The sequence below is a fragment of the Lissotriton helveticus genome, chromosome 7 (assembly GCF_964261635.1).
Source record: "Lissotriton helveticus chromosome 7, aLisHel1.1, whole genome shotgun sequence".
NCBI lineage: Eukaryota > Metazoa > Chordata > Amphibia > Caudata > Salamandridae > Lissotriton > Lissotriton helveticus.
The window spans coordinates 1,089,364,781-1,089,385,868 of record NC_136068.1 but is presented as its reverse complement, the minus strand read 5'-3'; the positions used below and the strand labels follow the sequence as shown (position 1 = coordinate 1,089,385,868).

General features: G+C 51.5%; 1 protein-coding gene across 2 annotated transcripts in view; it reads left to right on the top strand.

Moving 5' to 3' along the window:
• The window catches only part of CEP131 (centrosomal protein 131), a 441,974-nt gene that overhangs the window by 376,028 nt on the left and 44,858 nt on the right, over positions 1-21,088 (top strand). For both annotated transcript variants that reach the window (XM_078654173.1, XM_078654174.1), the window contains one exon: positions 20,130-20,247. In XM_078654173.1, coding sequence (XP_078510299.1) covers positions 20,130-20,247 — 118 coding nt within the window. The remainder of the gene's footprint in view (positions 1-20,129; positions 20,248-21,088) is intronic.

Genomic DNA, 21,088 nt, shown 5'->3' with positions numbered 1-21,088 from the left:
CGCATTCACCAGGGTCTGGACCTCTAAGGCCAGGCGCCGGGCCAGGAGGGAGGTGAAGATTTTATAGTCGGTGTTCAGCATGGCTAACGGCCTGTAGGACCCCATGCACGTGTCATCCCTGCCTGGCTTCAGCAGTGAGACCAGGTTTGCCTCATTGAGCGAGTCAGGGAGCGCCGAGTCCTCAATTGCATTGTTATACAGTTTGAGCATCTCCGGGATCAGCACGTCCGAACACACCTTAAAGAATTCAGCAGGCAGGCCGTCCGGGCCAGGGGACTTGCCATTGGACAGCGTGAAAATGGCTGCACGCATTTCCTCCGGGGCGAATGGTGCCCCGAGATCGCCCTGTTGGGCGTCTGTGAGGGATGGCAGTGGGATGTCCGCAAGGTAGTCTATAATGCGGGCCGTGGAGACCCTCAGTTGTGATTTGTACAGGGTCTGGTAGTGTCCCACAAACGCTTGATGTATCTTACTTTGGGTGTATACTACCTCCCCCTCAGCCGTACGGATAGCAGACACCGGCTCCGTGCGGTTCTCCTGCCTGACCAGCTAGGCCAGCAGTCTCCCAGGTTTGTCACCGTATTGGTGCACTCGCGCCGAGTGGGCCGCGAAGTTGACATGCCGCAGTCTTTCCAGCAATGCTTCATGTTCCGCTCGGGCCTCCCTCAGCCGGTCCCCCGTGCCACCCACCGCCTCCTGCTCCCAGCGGAGTAAGTCTGCTTCTACCCTGCGCAGGTCGGCCTCCAGCTGTTTCTGCATGCTTCCCTGAGTGCCCAGGCAGTGCCCCCATATCACCACCTTGAAGGCGTCCCACTCCACCCTCGGGGAGGACGCTGTGTCCGAGTTGTCAGCGAAGTATTGAGCTACGCTGGCCTGCAGGGAGTCCCGAAAGGGAGCGTCTAATAGCAAAGCAGGTTGTAATCGCCATGTAGGGGTGGGTGGGTGAGGGCGTTCCCAAGCCATGTGAAGGGTGTGTGGGTTGTGGTCTGAGTGTGTCCGGCCTAGGTACTGGGAGTCAGTAATGTGCGGCAGCATTTCCGTTGACACCATGTATCTGTCAAGGCGGACGTGCAACGCGTGCGCCCCTGAGAAATAAGAGTATACCCTAGCATCGGGATTGTGCGCGCGCCATGCATCTTTCAGGTCCCACTGTGTCGCCCACTGTGTGAGTGCCCTCGTGGCTCCCAGGGATGTTGCTTCTGGCCTGGGCGGGACCGAACGGTCCATCACAGGGTCTAGTACCATGTTGTAGTCACCCCCCAGTATCCATGGGACGCCGTGCCAGGGTGCCAGTTTCTCCGAGATGCATGCCAGGAAGTTACCCTGGTCCGTGTTTGGAGCGTAGATGGATGCCAGAACTATTGCTTGCCCGTCCATGCGGCCCCTCACCAGGACGTACCTCCCCTCCGGGTCTGTGTGAACCTCTGACATTGTGAAGGGAGTGCCCGGCTTTACCCACAATAGCGCCCCGCGGGCAAACGAGGAGTACTCAGTGGCATACAATTGTCCCCTCCATCTCCGCCGCAGCGCAGCCACCTCCGCCCCGCACAGGTGCGTTTCCTGCAGGAGTGCAACCTGCACTTGTTGCCTTTTCAGGTAGGAGTAGATTTGATACCTACGCGCAGGTGTGTGCATGCCTCTGATGTTCCAGGTACACAGCTTTATCGCAGTCATTCTGGCAGTATATACTCCTCCCCAACATCTCTACTAACAGCAGCTCCCCCAAGTGCTCTCGCATCAGTTCTCCCAGCCTTCCCGTATCCACCCCCCACAGTACACTCTGCAATGTTCAGGAAGACATTAGGGCGGGGAAAAACAAAAAATAACAATAACCAACAGTGGGCGAACCCCACTAAAATGCCAAAAGGGCAGTGGCCAAACGGGCCACCGTCCATGCTCTCAAGTGAGAGGAACGACCTTACTAGTCTAAGGGGTAACGTGCACTAAGCACAGTCTCTGCAGTGAGGACGTGCAGTTAGTTAGGGGATTCAGGTCCCATCCCCGAGCCTTACGATACAGAGTGCTGGTGGCCACCGTCTGCTCTCCGGTGCTTGAAGTTGCTTTGCTCGTGGTGGGCCTCACCAGTTGGACCCTCCGCAGGTGGAGGGCAGAGTGGCACGCCATGGGATCCCTGGGCCCCCAGTAGGAGGAGCCCCCTCCCGCCCGGGCCCGCACATGGAGGTGACCTAGGTCGGGTGCATGCTGAAAGACAACCCCGACATTACCCTCCCCATCGGCCACCAGTGCCACAGGGGCATTACTCACTGTTCCAGATGTCCATTGTTCAATCGGCAGGCAGGGGGGGGAGGGAGACACCTCCAGCAGTGGCGGGCGTCAGCTGCGCTTCATTGTCTAGTCGGCCTCCGCCCATCCCCCCTCACCATGGCAAACTCTTTGCAACCTTCTCCAGCGGAGTCAGTGAATCAGGTCAGAGGTTTGCGGTGTGACAATAGGCAGGTCCACCGAGATCTGTGAGTCCGGGATCCCATAGATGGCCTCATCGTCATCGCTGGGTGCCATCCGTCGACCCTCCTCTAGGAGCGCCTACTGGGAAGTCGGGTTGCTCAGCTGGGAAGCCCTCCGGAGTGCATCGCGCTGTTCTTGGAGCATCTGGTCCTGCGGGGGAGAGTGTCGCGACCCCTCCCCCGTCCGTTGGGACTGTTGAGTTCTGTGTTTGCGGCGGCGCCGCGGCCCACGTGGCCTGGACCTTGTCCCACCTTCACGAGAGTGTTTGGGCGCCGTGTCCGTACCCCCGTCCAGCCACTCACTGGCCTCCTCGGGGGTTCCGAAGAAGTAGGTGTTGTCCCCCGCCACCACTCTCAGTTTGGCAGGGAAGAGCAGAGAGTACTTGAGGCCTGCGGTGCGTAGTCTCCGCTTCACTTCCATGAAGTCGTGCCTCTGGCGCTGCACCTGGATGGTATAGTCAGGAAAGAACATGATCGTCGCATTTTCTATGCGTATTTCACCCAGTCGCCTTGCCTCCCGCAGCACCGTGTCTCTGTCTCTGTAATTCAGTATCCTGAGGAGCAGTGGTCTCGGGTTAGCGCCGGTGGTATGGGGCCTTGTCGGTACTCGGTGTGCTCGTTCCACGACGAAGTGGGGCGACAGCGATCCTTCGGGTAGCAGGGTCCGGAGCCATTCTTCCACATGTTGCGCTGGGCGGCTCCCCTCCCATTTTTCAGGGACCCCCACGAGTCTGACATTGTTGCGTCTCGCCCTCCCTTCCGCATCCTCAGCCCTGTCCTCCAGGAACTCCACCCTGTTCAGGAGATCCTGCACCTGCCTGTCCGTCTGGGTGACCTTGGGCTCAATGTCCTTCACTGCACCCTCCAGGGTCTTGGTCCGGTCGGATAATTTCCTGTGGTCGTCTCGCAGGAGGGTTAGATCCACAGCGACACCATCTATTTTTGACTCCAGGGAGGTTCTGGTCTGCTGGAGTGACTGTTCCATGCGTTCCACAGCTGCCAGCACGCTATCCAGTCTCGCGGCCAATTGTTCGGCGGCCATTTTGTGCAGTGTTTTGTCCGTCTTCCCCTTTGGCGGGGCCCCACCAGTCCCGGTGCGGGTCCGCACTCCCCCGGACATGGGCAGGGGGTGCCCGTTCGGCAAAGTCGCTGCCTGTGCTGCTCCGGTGGCGCCCCCGGAAGCACTTCTCTCCTGGAAGGGGGGCCTGGTGCTCGGCAGTTATCTCCGCAATTGAGGCCGTCAGTGTTGCGCCCGGGGGGGGAGGCCGTCAGGCGGGACCTCACCCCACCGCCCCGTGGTTTCGCCTCTCCGGCCCGGATGTGGCAGAGGCCGAGGAAGCTTGCGCGGTGCGTGTGTCCGGGGGGTCCGAGCGGCACTATCTAGGCCGGCTCCCGGGCCGCCTCCGCCCCCGTGGGAGGGGGCCTGCAGGTGGGCCCGGTGTTGGATGTCTCTCCGCGTGCCCCCGGTGCAGGGGGGGGGGGGGGGGGGCAGCCGGTCAGACCCCGACAGTGATGGGACTCCCGGGCCCGGGGTCAGGTCTGCAGCGGTAGGCTTGGGGGCGGCTGCTCCACGCCGACCCCTCTGAGTCTGTTGGGGCTTGGTGGGCTCACCAGGTGGTACCGGCTGCTGTGTAGCTTCCCGGGGGAGGGCCTCTGTCCGTCGGGGCTCCCGTCTCTGCCCGCGCCTCTCCTGGGCCGATCCCTGCTCCCCGGCCGCCTCGAGTGTGTTAAGGGGAGGCCCGGTTGTGTCTCACCTCTTTCCGGGGCAGCAGGCGTGCGGGGGCCGTGTTGCGGGTGAGGGACGTCCGTTCCCCTCTCCGTCCGGGCCTGTCACTGGTGTCCTGCGTTCATGCGGGGCGGCTCCCGGACCACTGGTGTGTGCTCCTGGTGAGGCGGTGGGCAGCCCGTGGGCCCCAGGCAGCGCAGTGCGGACGCTCCGTTGGGGCCTTTATGTCTGGCCCAAGCCCCGGTCTCTCCTGGCTGCCCTGCCGGCCAGGGGGCGCCCCGTCCCGCAGAAGGGCTGCAGGATAGGTCGGGGTCGGCCCCGTCGACGTCCAAGATCAAAAGTCTGCCAAAGTGCCGCAGTGGGCTCCGGGGAGGTCCGCTCTCAGTTTCGGGCGGCCACGATGGATTTGTCCGGAGAATCGGCTCAGGGAAGGGGAGCTGATCACGGAGCTCTACCCAAGAGCGTCCGTCGCCATTGCGTGCTTAGCCACGCCCCCCATCCCTCTGGTATTCATGTCTGGGGAGAGTAATCTATCCTCATAGATACTGGTAGCACTGTATAGTGCAGGTGGGTGAGACAGATGGTCTTTCCATGCTCTCCAATGTTCTCTTCCTTCGGCACTGTTCCTTCTTTCGGCACTGTTCCTTCTTTCCTGCACACCCGCTCCATCTCTCCCTGGTCTTCACCTCCTTCCACACTCCTTTCTACCCCCTCTATAGCTGTTTCAGGGGCAGAGCTTGGTGGGACGGGACTGAGTATAGGGGTCCTGTCTCTATTGACAGAGTACGGTTGAAATTGTTGGTCCTGGCACCTTAATGGGTTGGATGTATGTAGGCTTACATTCTTCCTATATGGATCCGTGGGTAGGCGTTGTTTACAATATGTTGTAGGTGTGTTGGATGGTCGCAAATTGCTGTACATGGGGCTTATGTTGTTCTCCTTCATAGGATTGCATGGGGGATAGTTACAGATTTTTGACATGGAATGATGGGGATTGGGTACTTCTACAAAACATTACAGGATGATCTTGTTTCTGAAACGCCACAAGGTCCAAATAGATTGCCTCCAAGAAACACATCTCAATGATAGGGAAGCTGAGAAAATAGCTTAGAAATGGAAGGAGCAGGTCTACCATGCTTCTTATTCCACGTACGCATGAGGAGTATTGATCTGGGTGGCGCTTGTGGTCCCTTTCTCTCTGATACTAAGAGGCAGATGTAGAGGGCCGATATGTACGTATCCAAGGCTTACTAGATGGGCAGGAGGTCTCTATTCTTAACACTCATGTGCCCAACACAAATCCAGAATTTTTCTATGGGGTACAAGAGCTAGTCGGTCGGCATGCGGATGTGCCGTTTCTTTGGATGGGGGTCTTTAATTGCGTGTTGAGTGGGTATCTGGGTAGGCTACCATCCAGGATGGGCATTACCTCCCTTATGATTGTGGTGATGCAGAATTTGGGACAGGTGGACATAAAGAGAACACATTGCCCACAGATTCTGGTGTATGCCTGTCATTCCCCCACACATAATACACACAACAGACTGAACCAGGTACCACTGGCTGGGCTACCAGTGGATGAGATTGAGACTGGGTCCTACCTGGCCAAGTTCCTGTCAGGTCATACACCATTTAGATGTGACTTGAGATGGAGATGTGCGTGTGGAAGGCACTTACACTGGAGGTTTCCAGCAGATATCCTTTCTGATGCAGAGGACAGAGAGACGCTGGCTTTAAAACTGACAGAGTATAAGGAACATACTTGGGGAAGTACGACGAGCAGGGCCACTGAGTGGGGGGCTATGAAGGCAATTCTGCAAGGACAATGAATGGGTCTGACGAGGGAACAGAGGTGGACCTGGTGTGATTATATAATGGTGATCTGACCTCTGAGGAGAGCTGCAGGAAGGTGGTGGCGATGCAGTGCTGCATAGCGGATCTCTGGGGAAAACTGCATTGGTATATTTTGAAGCAGTATAGGCAGCGCCTCCAGAGAGAGCGTGACGAGTCCGGGAGGCTACTGGCCTGGATTTTGCATAGAGAAGCGGCAGCGGCACCAGTTCATTTGAGGGCCTAGAATGGTGTGCACTGCAGGTCTCACGGGAGGTGGTAGTGGACACGTTCAACCACCACCTGGAGGGGCTATATAAAAAGGACACATGGATCACGCAGAGATCCAGATCTGGTTGGGGGTCACACTCCCCACTGCGGAGGAGGGGTTCGCCTAGACTTGGAATCAGACTATGCACTAGAGGAGCTGAGGGCGGCCCTCAAGCTACTTCCCAAACACAAGACTCCTGGAGGGTAAGGGTTCCCATTGGAGTTCTCTCAGACTTACTCAGCCACTCTCATGGCAGGGCTCATGGAAGTGTTTCCTGACACTCACTACACGGAGATACTGCCCCCAACCATGAGGGAGGGAGAGATATGCTTGATACTTATGACGGGTGGGATGTGACAGAGCCGGCTGTTTACTGACCACACCCCATGTTACATACTGATGTGAAGATCCTCTGTAAGATGATAGCCCTCCGTCTGAGCCTAGTGGTGCGTAATTTGGTCCATGAATACCAATGCAGGTTTATCCCAGTCTGCATCATGGGTATGAACCTGAGGCGGCTTACGCATATACTGCATGAGGCAGAGGGAAAGAGTGAGGAGATGGTCCTGGTCACTGCTGATATAGAAAAAGCATTTGGCGCAGTAGATTGGGGCTACCGCCCAGAAGTGTTAGAGCTTTGGTCCGAAATTTCGTGATTGGATCTGCTTGGCTCAGTGGGTAATCTTTGTGGGCGATGCAAAACACCTTGTGTTACTATATGCGGATGATGTACTGTTTTAGTTAAGGGGCCCGTGGGAATCCCTGGGTTAGCTGCTGCATATCCTCAATGACTTTGGAGCGGTCTCCAGTCTGCGTTTAAATCGGAGGAAGTCGTTATAGTTCCCTCTTGTGGCACTGGTTGGGACCCCAGTGGATCATCTCCCTGATCTGGGCCTTCGCTGTGAACTGGATAGATTATGTTACCTGGAGATTACGGGTGGTCACTTGAGAAAGACCCTGATGCATATAACATGGGCAGAGTCTTGAACTCTCTGAAAACATATGTTGCTTTTTGGAACACTTTGCTGGTCTCACTCATGGACAGGATTGCCATTTCAATGACGGTACTACTCCCATCCTGTCTCTACACTATAAAACATTCTCTTTGTCCTCTCCCTGCCTGGATATATACAAAGCCGGCTGCCTTGCTAACATCCTTGGCATGGGTGGGCGGGCAAAGTAGAGTAGCTAGAACTGCACTGATGAGGTGCTATTAGGATGGTGGGCTGGAGGCACCGCAATTGGAATGTTTTTACTTTTTTGCAATGTTGCAGCATTCAGTGCGATGGTTGGTGGAGGGAGACAATTGGAAGAAATGTTTACTGGTGGGGTTTTTGTGCGCAGAGGTCCAATAATGCTATTAATGGAGGGCACTGGGGTTGCAGTGGACTGACCTCATGGGTCCGGCAGTCAGAGTGTGGCAACGAATGGTGTATGTGGTGCTCCATAGGGCCCCCTTCCATAGGGAGTTACAAGTGTGAATACTTGCCCCACTTCGCCGCCTAGAGAACAACATGTAGTATCGGGCATGGCAGGATGGTGTCTGTGATACTTGGGCTGACTTGTACCCTAAAGAGATCATTATTTCCTTTGAGGATGCCCATCTGTAGTTTGGTTTGGAACCTCGTAATTTCTTTGCAGTATGCGGGACTGACTGAAGTTGCCAGGGAGACTTGGAGGACTTACTCGGCGGCTCCTCCTGTGTCTAGCGCACTAGGGGTGATGTTGACTTGTGGGACAGGGAGACACTTGCTGTCTATTATATAAATCCATGGGGGCAGATGTAGTTTATGGGATGCTGCGAGCACGGAAACCTGGGATGCAGACCCGGGGACCCATTGGTGGACGAGGACTGGGAAAAGAGTGTGCATTGACCCATAAAGTCTCTAGCAATGCACAGTTTAAGTTGATTCACTTCAATTTCCTTCATCGCAGATATGCCTCGACCGAGACTGAGCCGCTTTTATCCTGACTGCGCCTCTTCCTGCCCTCGTTGTAACCTTGTGGGGCGGATTTTATGCATTTGGCCTGGGGCTGCCCATTAGTGCATGATTTCTGGAACCAAGTTTTGGATAGAATTACACACACCACGGCACTGCAGGGAACTCTCATGCTTCATTTTTGCATGATGGGTAATATGACGAGACCCAAGGGTAGAAAGATGTCCTACAAATGCCTGCAACTGGCCGTGGTATTAGCTAGATGACTAGTAACTATTGCGTGGATGGGGAAGAAGGCACCATTGCAACCCCACTGGCAATGGGGTGAGTGGTCTCTGGCAGAGGAGATTCATACGAAGAGTAGTAGAACTGATGAGAAGTTACAGGAGGATATCGAAGTGTGGGTGGGGTTGTTTGATCGTTTCCTGGCTCCTGAGCGTGTACCAAGTGACGAAGATGGAGACAAATATAGTTAACAATGTATCTGTTTGCACATGAATCAAAGCATGTCTTCATCCACTCATTGACTGTAACTTCATATTATTCCAATGTCATGCCATGTAATGTTTTGAAACAACTGACTATTATTCTTCATGTATGCCTTATGTGATGGGTTGGGATTTGCTCGAAAGGAAACCATGTTGGATGTCTGTTCACTGACTACCATGTCCACCTGTTTGTTTGTGTTTCAATAAAAAAAAGTTACAAAAATAAATAAAGAACTTGCCTACCAGTATAAAAATATGTTACAGACGTACAGTACATAAGGGAGTTTTTTTTTCATTAGAACATTTCAGACATGCACTTAAGTACATTGGTATCCTGAAAGCTCCATGCTCACTCGACTACTATCATTGATTTCTCCCAATTTCCTCTTTGGATCAGCTAATACATTATAGTGGAATTACCAAAGTGCAGGCTTCAAAGTCAACAAGAAATGTCTAACCAATGATATCAGTTAAAAATCTATAAGTCTCCTAGCAGAACACATCTGCTTAGTTAATGTATTTTTAATAACCGGCAGTTGCCTTAAATTGTTTTAAATAATATTTGCTACTCACACAAAACAGTGGTCCTCAATTCCAGACAATTTAAGGCCACTTGTAACACTATGTATGGTAGCTGAAGTGATAGAGGAGAATATTTGCTTAGTTACTAGAATATTGAAAAAATAATTCTTTTTTTTCCAATTTTAATTGGGCGCACACCACAGACAAATATGGAAACCACAATAATTTATATGAGGAAATGCTTGATCTGAAAGACTGTGGTAATCAGTCATATTTGATTAAGTTGAAACTATTTGATAACACAGACCACAAGCTTCACTTTAATCATTTAATCTAATGGTTAGTTTCATGGGGTGAACATTACAGTGGATTTGATCCATAATCACTAGAAAGGCCATCAGGTTCTGTGTGTTGATTTATATCTTCTTACCCTAGTGATCGAAGGAGGCCACAGGGCTCTGTTCTACTAACTCCTTTTCTTTAATTACGTCCCTCACCTTTGTTACCAAAGAGCATGGTATTGCTACAATGATTGTTTTGGATCTGCTCAGGTAGCTGCCTGCCACTTGGCAGTCGAAGTATTATTGAAAGAAAATGGTCTATCATGGAGTAGTGCTAAATTGGAGATCTTCAAGGAGGCCGCAAAATGATATATCCTCTTCCACATAACCGGTCATTTCTCGTGAGTTAACAACCATTCCAAGCAAAATTCACATCAGTAATTGGGTATAATTTTTTATTTCAATTTAGTTTTTCATTTTACCATCATGGTGGTAAAAAAGCATCTCACTACCCTTTTGTATATGACATGAAAAGGTGGAGGCAATTCTACTCTTCATAAATGTAAGTCTATCACACAAGCTGTTGTAAAACCCAGAGTGCAGTGCTTCATGGCTGTTTGCTTAAAAATGTGTTGGCAATTGGTGCTATAATTACAAGGAATGCAAAATAGAGCCATGTTTGTTCTACTGGACATTAACAGAGTCTGAAGTGCATGCCCCAAGTATATGCGCAGATAAAAATCAGGGTGATATCGCCTCTTTGAAAATCCATATAAAAGAAAGCACCTGCTTATATGACTAATTAGATACAGCTGAACAGTTTGAACAGTATGCTTCGCAGTAGAAGGGACCCCGATTTTGAATTGGATTCTGATTAAATTGGGAGGTTGTTCACTTAAATTGTGGGGTGCATAATCTGTAACTCTTGGCCACTAAGAATTGGCAATACCAGAACTTCAAAATTTGAAGGGCCAACCTTTGCAGTATTTTTGACTGAATCCTACTCAGTCCCTAGTATACAATTTATAAACTGGTTTAGAAAAATAGCACAAATAAAAACACAGGCCATCAAATATGGTACATAACACTGTGAAATTAGGTGTTCTCAAAATCACGAGCTTGCACCTGCTTTCACATGTTGCTAATTAGCTTGCGAACACCCAATTTCACAACAATGTGCTCTATGTTTGATGGCCAGTCTTTTTTATATGTGCTGTTCTTCCTAATCCGTGTATATTATCTGTGGCTTAATGTGTTTGTTACTCTGATATCTTTGACATACAGATGGAATGCATGTGTTTTTGTACTAAGATAACTATGTTACACTTAATATATTGGAGTCAGTTTATATTCCTTTTCCAATACTGCACAGAAAAGTTATCTATGTAGCTTTAGAGGTCGCTGGAGACTCTTAAATGTATATGCAATTGTAACTGATTGCCTTCTGTGATCCCTTGTGAAAATATTACAAACAGAAAGTGCACTATGTCTAGATTAAAATGGATGAATTTAGCTGTATCATGGGGGGGACGTGGCGGGCAGTGAAAGAAGAAGGTGGTGAACTAAAGAAGCTCTGATAACTGAAGCAACTATCCTAAATAGCCATTTGCTTAGATACGCTAATACCTCCTTCAGACTGCACATACGCTTTCTATGCCACTGTATAAACGGACATTTGCAGAAAGAAGTTTGCTTTCTGGCCGGAAGACCACAAGCTGGAGAAGGGTAGTGTGCTTTGCGGCCATACTTCTACAGAGACCATCTTACAAGAAAAGTATGGGAAATATATGGAGATCCTTAGTTCACGGGTGGATAGATGGATTAAACTCCAGCTGTTATTAGCAGGCGGAATAGCACTGATGAACATGGTGATAATTCCGCAACCATTATATATGTTTCAAAATATCCACATCCTGTTACGAAAGACATCTTTTTATTAAACTCAACACTCTTACGATAAAAATTGGCAACGGCAGGAAAACATCCTCGGATTATGTGGAACAAACTCCAACTCCCATATGACAGGGGCTTTTGCAAAACAGCATTTCCTAGTGTACTACTTCACAGGCGCAATCTATCCATCATTGGATGTACGCTAGTAGGCAAGTGTCACATGTTGCCCTTGAGAAGGGCTTGGTTTTCCCAATACAGAATGCCCCCTTGTGGAGCTGGGTGGCGGGCGGACCGGAATAACAGGCGGGGAGGCCGGATATAGTGAGCTATGACAAGTGTTTTATTGCAGCAGAAGGACAAAGTCACAATGAGGGAGGGATGCAGTGTAGAATCCAAGGGGTGGTGGGCTGATAGAAACGGCGGTGGACCAGGCTCGGCGAGGATGTTGGGGATCAGGATCTGCTTCTCCTTGTTCCGCCAGTAGTCTCCTCGGTGCGGTACTGGGGCTCCTTGGAGGCTTGAAAGAAAGGAGAGAAGCGTAGGGCTTTAATCTGAGTACTCCAGCAGTACACCCCACCACCTACACCGGGGAGTGAAAAGGTACTGAGAAAGGCCAGTGAGGAGGGGACAGTAGGGGGGGAATGGAACAGGCAAGAAAGAGGCGGGAGGGATGAAGGCGGGATGGTGCAGGACAGTGCTCGGTCTTTGTACAGTGCGCGTGAGAAATCCCTAAATATCCCTGTGCTCGTGCAGTCTACGGAATATATACAAGGGTATTTACATTTATGACTATATACAGGAGGGGACACGGAGAAAGGGTAACGGGTACTCACGTGCCCCGCCGCAACTCTCGTCCGAGTTGCGGCCGCTCTCCAGCTTCCTCCTGAGGACGCCACCAGTCCTCCGTCCAGACGTCCTCTTCCTCGTCCTCGCTTCGGTCTCGCAGTGCTGCTCCTCTCTCTCTCTGGGGTCCGTCGCTGTCCGCTGCCTCCTGCCACGAGTCGGTTGCTCCGAACGCCTCTCCTTCGTCCTCGGGGCTTTTTCTACCTTCCGGGTTCTGGTCTGGCCGTCCACTTCCGGGGTCGAGGTCGATCGCTTCCGGGTCGCTAGGGGTCGACCCACCGTCACTTCCGGTGTTCCTGGCGAGGGTTTCCGGTCCTTCGTGCTCCAGTGTCGGTACCTGCAGGGGACGAAAAAGAGAAGGTGTCCTGGGTGTCCGGGACGTTAAGTGACCGGGCGCGGGAGACGGGACCCCCGCGCTCGGACTTTGTTGCGCCGAGGTAGGTGCCGCTTCCGCTCCACATCCCCTTTCCCTAGCTGTCTTTCTTGTAGGGGAACTGGGAGGTGGGTATCGGGACAGATAATCAGCGTTGCCCTGTTGCAGTCCTTTCCTGTGTAATGTTTTGAACCGAAAGGGCTGTAGGGAGAGGAACCACCGGAGTACTCGGTCATTGTGGCCCCTATTGCGGGCCATCCACTCCAGAGGGGCATGATCTGTGTAGAGTTCGAATTCCCGCCCCTCCAAATAGTACCGAAGGCTTTCCACTGCCCATTTGATGGCTAGGGCCTCTTTCTCTACCACAGCGTAGTTTACTTCCCGGGGAAACAGTTTCCTGCTGAGGTAGAGGATAGGCCGTTCGACCCCTGTGTTATCCCTCTGTGAGAGTACCGCCCCTAAGCCCTGATCAGAGGCGTCTGTTTGCAGTATGAATGTTCGTGTATAGTCTGGACTGACTAACACTGGTTCGGTTACCAGGGATTGTTTCAGACGCTCAAAGGCGTGGACCACCAGGGTTTGGGGATGTTGGAGTAGTCCTTCTGTGTTCGTGGTTTTCTTTAACAGGTCGGTTAAAGGGGCCGCTGTTTGGGAGAAACATGGGATAAACCTCCTATAGTACCCCAATAATCCAAGAAAGGCTCGGAGTTCCTTCCGGGTTCGGGGAAAAGGGATGGCCTGGATGGCCTTGATCTTATTGTCCTGAGGCCGGATGAGCCCTTCCCCTAACAGGTAGCCCAGGTATTTCACACTCTGGGCCGCTAAGGTGGTCTTGGAGGGGTTGATGGTAAAACCATTGTTCCCTAGTGAGGTGACAACGGCTCTTAGGTGGCGTAGATGCTGTTCCCAATTATCGCTATAAATAACGATATCGTCAAGGTAGGCCCCGGCGTACTTGGTATGTGGTTGTAGCACCAGGTTCATGGCCCTTTGAAAAGTAGCCGGGGCTCCGTGAAGTCCGAAGGGCATCACTTTAAACTGAAATAAGCCCTCAGGCGTGGAGAAGGCGGTCTTGGGTTTGTCGGCTGCTTTGAGGGGGATCTGCCAGTACCCCTTGCAAAGATCCAGGGTACTTATATACTTGGCCTTGCCTATTCGTTCCACCATTTCATCTACGCGGGGTAGGGGGTAGGTGTCGAAGGCCGATATCTTGTTCACTTCCCTAAAGTCTATACAGAATCTTGTGGATCCGTCTGGCTTGGGGACTAGAACAATCGGGGAGTTCCAGCTGCTATTGGAGGGTTCTATGATGCCCATTTTCAGCATTTGGTTCGTTTCCTCTTGAATGATGGCTCTACGTGCTTCGGGAATGCGGTAAGGCCTTTGTCTTACTATCTTTCCTGGTTGTGTGTGGATGGCATGTTCCACTACCGTGGAGTGTCCGGGTAGGGAGGAAAATACGGGTTGTACGGAGAACAAGGCCCGTCTGAGGTCCCGTTTGTTCTGTTCGGGAAGGTCAGGATCTATGCATATTTCGAAGGGAGGGGGTGTTGCGCTAGACAGTACTGGACGGGGTCCCTCCCACTTCTTTAGGAGGTTCACGTGATAGATTTGGGTTATTCCTCTGGTGGGTTCGGTTTCTATTTCATATGTTACAGGGGTCACGGCTCTTAGCACCGGGAAGGGGCCTTGCCACTGCCCTAGCAGCTTATGGTCGGAAGAAGGAAGCAACAACAACACTAGATCCCCCGGGTTGAATTTCCGGGCCTTGGTTCCCTTATCATATTGGTGTTTCTGGGTGTTTTGGGCGGCCACCAGGTTCTGCCTCACGATGACCCTTATCTGTTCAAGGTGGGTCTTTAGATTGTCCACGTATTCAGGAAGGGGTCGAGTTCTGTCGGGTTCGGCTTCCCATGCTTCCCTAGCCATATCCAAGAGCGTCCGTGGGGCTCGGCCATACAACAATTCATAAGGAGAGTAACTAGTACTGCTTTGCGGCTTGCACCTGATGGCAAACAGCGCCAGGGGAAGCATCTCCTCCCACCTTTTGCTTTCGAGGCCTAGGAGTTTCTTCAACGTCGTTTTGAGGGTGGCGTTGTAGCGCTCTACCAACCCATCGGTCTGGGGGTGGTAGGCCGAGGTCCTTATCTGCTTGATGCCTAGGTGGGAGCAGACCTGGCGCATAAGGGAGGATACGAAGGGTGTCCCCTGATCGGTGAGTATCTCGCGGGGGAAACCCACCCTCGAGAAGATGGATATGAGGGCCTTGGATATGGTTTGTGTTGTGGGATGGCGTAGGGGTATCGCTTCAGGGAAGCGGGTGGCATAATCTACCAACACAAGAGCATACCGACAACCGGTTCGGGAGGGCAACAATGGTACGATAATGTCCATGCCTACTCTTGTGAAAGGGACATCAATAAGGGGGAGAGGCTGCAAAGGAACCCTGGGGGGACGGTAGCGGCTGTTTCGTTGGCATACTGGACATTCCCGGCAATACTGTTTGATCTGTCCGTGAACCCCGGGCCAATAAAACTTATCAAGGATCGTGCGTCCGGTTTTCTCATCGCTGAAATGACCTCCCAGCAAGTGGCTATGGGCCAGGAACAGCACTTTATCGCGGAATAACCCGGGGATAACCAGCTGGGTTGGTTGTTGGGGTCCCCCTTTCCTGTAGAGGAGCCCGTTTTTTCGGAAGAAATAAGGACCTACATGTAGCGGGTCCTCAGCGTCCAGAGCATGGGCCCAGGCTTCCTGCAACACCGGGTCTTCCTGTTGTGTGGCGCGGAATTCCCGGTCGGTTTCCCAGGGATTGACGTCTATTTGAGCAGGAAAGGCCATCGCGAACTCTCTCTTTTCTTTTTTCTTCTGTCTTCGGGTCTTGGTAGGTCTGGTCACCGGATTCACAGGAGAAAGTTCATGGGAGAAAGGGGCCTCGGCCCACCATTTCCTCAGGGAATCGGTGGTGTCTTGGAGCAGACGAGGAAGACCGCTATAATCGCTGCCCAATATCGCTTGCTCAGGGAGATTGGGGATCAGGCCCACCGTTAGCAGACTGCCCGCGTCGGTGGGGTGTTGCACATGGACCTGGGTGGTTGGATAGTTCTTAGTGTCGCCATGCACACACGTGATAGCCACGTTGCCTGTCATTGGCCCGACAGGATGGGGCAACTCCTGGGGTCTTAGAACGCTTTGTCGGCATCCCGTGTCGGCCAGGGCCATCATTCCGTGTCCGTCTATCCGCACCGGGCACCGAAAAGGAGGAGGGGTGGTGTCCGCGGTGAGACAGGCATAGTTTCTTGCCAACCCTATGTCCATGGGTTCCTCCTTTTGGGGGCAGACGCGAGCAATATGCCCGAACCCACCACAGTGGTAACATTGAGGGCCCGGTGGGTGGGGTCGAGGCAGGATAGGGTATGGCATCAGGGGAGCGGGGTCAGGTTTCCTGACCACCTGAGGGGGTCGAGGGACCCGGGGATGGCTTCCTGGAGTTATGCGGGAAGGGTGTTCCTCCTTTGGTCACTGGGTTTCCTGTGCTCGGCTGTAGGCGCTGGCAATTTCTACAGCGCTGTCGAGCGTTAGGCGAGCATGCTGGCGCACCCACTTTTGGGTGGCAGGATGCAGGGAAGCCAAATACTGTTCCAAATATATTTTGGCCAGAATGTCCTCCTTGGTGGCCGTAGCAGGTTTCAACCACCGGTTGGCCAGATCCTGTATACGGAAGGACAAGGCCCTAGGCGTTTCTTGGGGCCCTTCCCTGGCTTGACGCAGCCTCACCCTATAGGTCTCGTCATCTATTCCTAGCCGTTCCAGGATGCAGGTCTTGATGTCGGCATAGGGGGTTTGTCCCTGGATGTTGGCTTGCTGGTAGGCAGCTTGCAGCTCACCCGTCAACAGGGGACCCAGGTAGTGGCCCCACCGATCAGCGGGCCAGGCCGCCGCATGGGCTAGGCGCTCAAAGTTCGTGAAGAAGTAGTCGGGGTCCTCTCCGGGTACGTACTTCTGTAGAACGACTGAGGGTAGGGAGGTGGCTGGTCTTTGAAGCCCCATGACTGTAGTGAGCTTCTCGAGGGCTTGGTCCTGTGCGCTTCCCTGTCCCTTCAGCACGTCATGTAATTGGCCCCGATCATCTTCTGCCGTCTTGAGGAACCTCTCCATCATTTTTCCCAATTCTTCCTGGCTTTGTGCCAGTTGCTTGACAGCGGCCTCCATGCCTCCGGGATATCCCACTTCTGACACCACTTGTGGAGCTGGGTGGCGGGCGGACCGGAATAACAGGCGGGGAGGCCGGATATAGTGAGCTATGACAAGTGTTTTATTGCAGCAGAAGGACAAAGTCACAATGAGGGAGGGATGCAGTGTAGAATCCAAGGGGTGGTGGGCTGATAGAAACGGCGGTGGACCAGGCTCGGCGAGGATGTTGGGGATCAGGATCTGCTTCTCCTTGTTCCGCCAGTAGTCTCCTCGGTGCGGTACTGGGGCTCCTTGGAGGCTTGAAAGAAAGGAGAGAAGCGTAGGGCTTTAATCTGAGTACTCCAGCAGTACACCCCACCACCTACACCGGGGAGTGAAAAGGTACTGAGAAAGGCCAGGGAGGAGGGGACGGTAGGGGGGAATGGAACAGGCAAGAAAGAGGCGGGAGGGATGAAGGCGGGATGGTGCAAGACAGTGCTCGGTCTTTGTACAGTGCGCGTGAGAAATCCCTAAATATCCCTGTGCTCGTGCAGTCTACGGAATATATACAAGGGTATTTACATTTATGACTATATACAGGAGGGGACACGGAGAAAGGGTAACGGGTACTCACGTGCCCCGCCGCAACTCTCGTCCGAGTTGCGGCCGCTCTCCAGCTTCCTCCTGAGGACGCCACCAGTCCTCCGTCCAGACGTCCTCTTCCTCGTCCTCGCTTCGGTCTCGCAGTGCTGCTCCTCTCTCTCTCTGGGGTCCGTCGCTGTCCGCTGCCTCCTGCCACGAGTCGGTTGCTCCGAACGCCTCTCCTTCGTCCTCGGGGCTTTTTCTACCTTCCGGGTTCTGGTCTGGCCGTCCACTTCCGGGGTCGAGGTCGATCGCTTCCGGGTCGCTAGGGGTCGACCCACCGTCACTTCCGGTGTTCCTGGCGAGGGTTTCCGGTCCTTCGTGCTCCAGTGTCGGTACCTGCAGGGGACGAAAAAGAGAAGGTGTCCTGGGTGTCCGGGACGTTAAGTGACCGGGCGCGGGAGACGGGACCCCCGCGCTCGGACTTTGTTGCGCCGAGGTAGGTGCCGCTTCCGCTCCACACCCCTACTCACACTTTACCAGACCCTCTAAAGAGATACATAGAGTGAAATGTCCTGGCTCGACTCCATGTGTGCAGTCCCGATTCTAAACTCTCCTTTAATCCCAAACATTCTCCACTGCAGCTAGATTGTGTTCCCACCGTAATAACACAACTTCACATCAAACAAATCAACGCCTTATGGGAATCTATTTAAGGATCACACATTTAAGTCATATTAGGTATATTTGGGAGAAACCACCAATACATTAATGGATACCATTAGTTATGGAAAGATATATCGTGCAACCTGTAGACGCTGCCGTACATTGCTTACTGAGCCAGCTGAGTGGCTTGTGATTTCCTTTTCTACTTTCCACTCCTCAACCTATTAAACTAACCATCACACTATATAACACAGTTATGGTGTTGATGGAGACACAAACCTCCTTCACACGAGACCTATGGGCAGTATATTTGGGACTGGATATTGATGACGCAATGTGGAAATACTGTTGCCAGCAAACCAAGGAGGTCTCCCCTAACAGTAGATGTAAGTTAACCTATTCAAATGTTTGCATCTCCTATATTTAACTCCAACGTCCATAGCTAGATACGTGCCTATGCGTGACACAAGGTGCCGTAGATGTGGCGCCCAAGGAGTGGAGTCTATACATATGGCAATGCTCTGGCCTGGTGTTGCTGTATTCTGGGGAAAAATAACACAAGCTGTGGAGACTATTAAAAAACGCAAATTTCGAATCCTCCCCAACGCTGTGCTACGTGGTTATGTGAAATCTGTCCCAAAAGAATTTCGAAAGCTGACTGCCATGGGTATAGTGCCAGGCAAATGTAGGGTCTCAATGGTATGGGTGGGTCATAGAGCCCTTCAATTTCAAGACTTGCTCAAAGGTAGGATACTCTGTGAGGAGTGGTCTGGAAACTATGCTGAGACTCTTCCTGGTGCGGCACCCCCTAGAGACTTTTGGGTAACCACTAATGGCTGACTTGTCCTCTCAGAACGATACATACGTTGTCTACTGTGGGGAGCCTACTCTTGTGTAATGTGAGTGTTTTATGGGCTTGGGCATGTTCTGCATTACCTTACCTTACCTAAGGAGGTTGGTTCTCTGGTGTTGGTTATATTCACTGAAGCTTATTGCGCTTGGGATTTTAGTATGGGGGGGTCAATATAATTGTTTGCTAACACTGGAAGCTTTAGTTATTTTTGTATGAGAATATGTCTGATCTGGAAACGTACCTATTGTTGCTTGCCTGCACATCTGAATGAATACATACATTTTGAAAATAGCTGTGGCATGGCACGCCCGTAATGCAATCGCAGGCCGTGCTGCAGGTAAAGACTCAGTTGCACTGGCAGTCTATTGAGTGATAAGCTGTGGTGCCCAATGGCTTGATGGTAGTGCTAATAGAATGCTGAAATTAGTCTTTACAGGAGTGTAATAGTCCAAAAAGCAGTCTGAAGGCATTTCTGTAGATTGTCAGCTGTGCGGCAGAGTTCAGTACTGGAAAGTCAAGACTATAGGTTACAGTTGTGAAGCAATAATGGCACTGCGTGTATCATGCTTGAGGTGTATAGTCTGAGCGTTTGTTGAAGGTCAGTAGTGGGACAGATGGGTGAAATGGTGTTTGGGGAAAAGGTGCAGCATGCACTGGTAGAGGTGCTTGATGCTTAAAGAATTTGTTAATATTCATATATGTTGGGCGAGCACCATATTGGCCAAACTCCAATTGAATTAACTGATATGAGTCAAGAATTCTTCTTTACAAAAGTAGACACACTGCTCTCGCCCATCTAGGAAGGCAATCTCCGGCCACACCATTTCAGTATTGGTTGGAAGTATGCGTTACTTTAAGAACAGAATTTGTGGTGTATGAATACAGTCCATGAATTGCTACTTCACATTTACGATGATGCTGCTTATCTGCTTATCTGATTATTCAGCATATGGTTATCCTGCCTGTATAAACGTATAACCTCTGTAAACCCCTAAATATATGGTTATACAACTTGTATAGGAATCGTACCTGTATAACAAAACAATTTGTATGGCTGTATACATGCAAGGCTTTGCAGTATAACTTCTGCTCCTTGTTGCTGTGGAGTTCCATTGCGTATTGATTAATTTTATTGACTACAGCGAAATGTCAACCCACTGGATGCGAGGAGTAAGGGGTTCAAGCGATGCACTTTGAGAATTGCTTCTCTTTATCTTTTGCAGGCAAAGAGCAGAGTTGGACGAGCTTAGGCGGCAGCTGGAAGAGAACTGCTCTTTATCCACCAAGGCTTTGAAAGAGGAGTTTGAGAAAAGCAAAGATGAGCAGGAGCGACGTCACCAGGTTTGAGCCCTTCCCTCTTCTATGATCACTAACACATTAGCTCAACTTAGCTCAGCGATGCAAATCACCTGCTCCAGCATCGATGCTCATACAGCGTAGCTTCTCAGCCCCAACAGAATCTGTGGACAGTGCCTCAACTCAGATCATAAGATGCACTTAGCGTAAGCACCTTGGCTCAAAAGATGCACCTCCTCTCTAGTACTTCAGCTTAAATATGGTACCTCCTCTGCCCCATTGCATCAGCCATTAGAGCGCACCTCACATGCTCCATTATTTCAGCACATAAGCTGTATCATATTTGTCCCTGGACATAAGCTCACACTAGCACAGTGCTGGCAGGCTACACAATATATGCCCCAACCCCGAGTTCACAGGCTGTACAACATATGCCTGACCATCTAGTATCCCCATTGGCTTCTGCTTTTTCATGCATCAGCTCTCTAAATATATTTCCAGGTACTGCACTAAATCCCTTTGACCCTTTCATCCTCTTTTCCCTGTGAGGGGCATTTATATACTAGACTCTAACCATGACTCTAAGTTTCATCAGTCCTAGTAATGTTATCTTTTCTGCGAGCAGAGCTAGTATCAAAATGTTTAAAAAAAATAATGTCAAATATAATCCTAGGATAAGCTTAAAAGATAGTGTACAAATAGTGTTTGAGGGCTGTACTCAGAAGGCTGAGAAATGAAGCCGAAATGTAGGACATTCATAAAATGTGGCAGGCGGAATTCCTAAATGACCATGGAGTGCTGTGCCCTTTCCTCTATAAATATGGCTATCTACGGGAATATTGTCACCCCAAGTGCAGCCACAGTAGGGCAGAGGCATAGTTCCTTA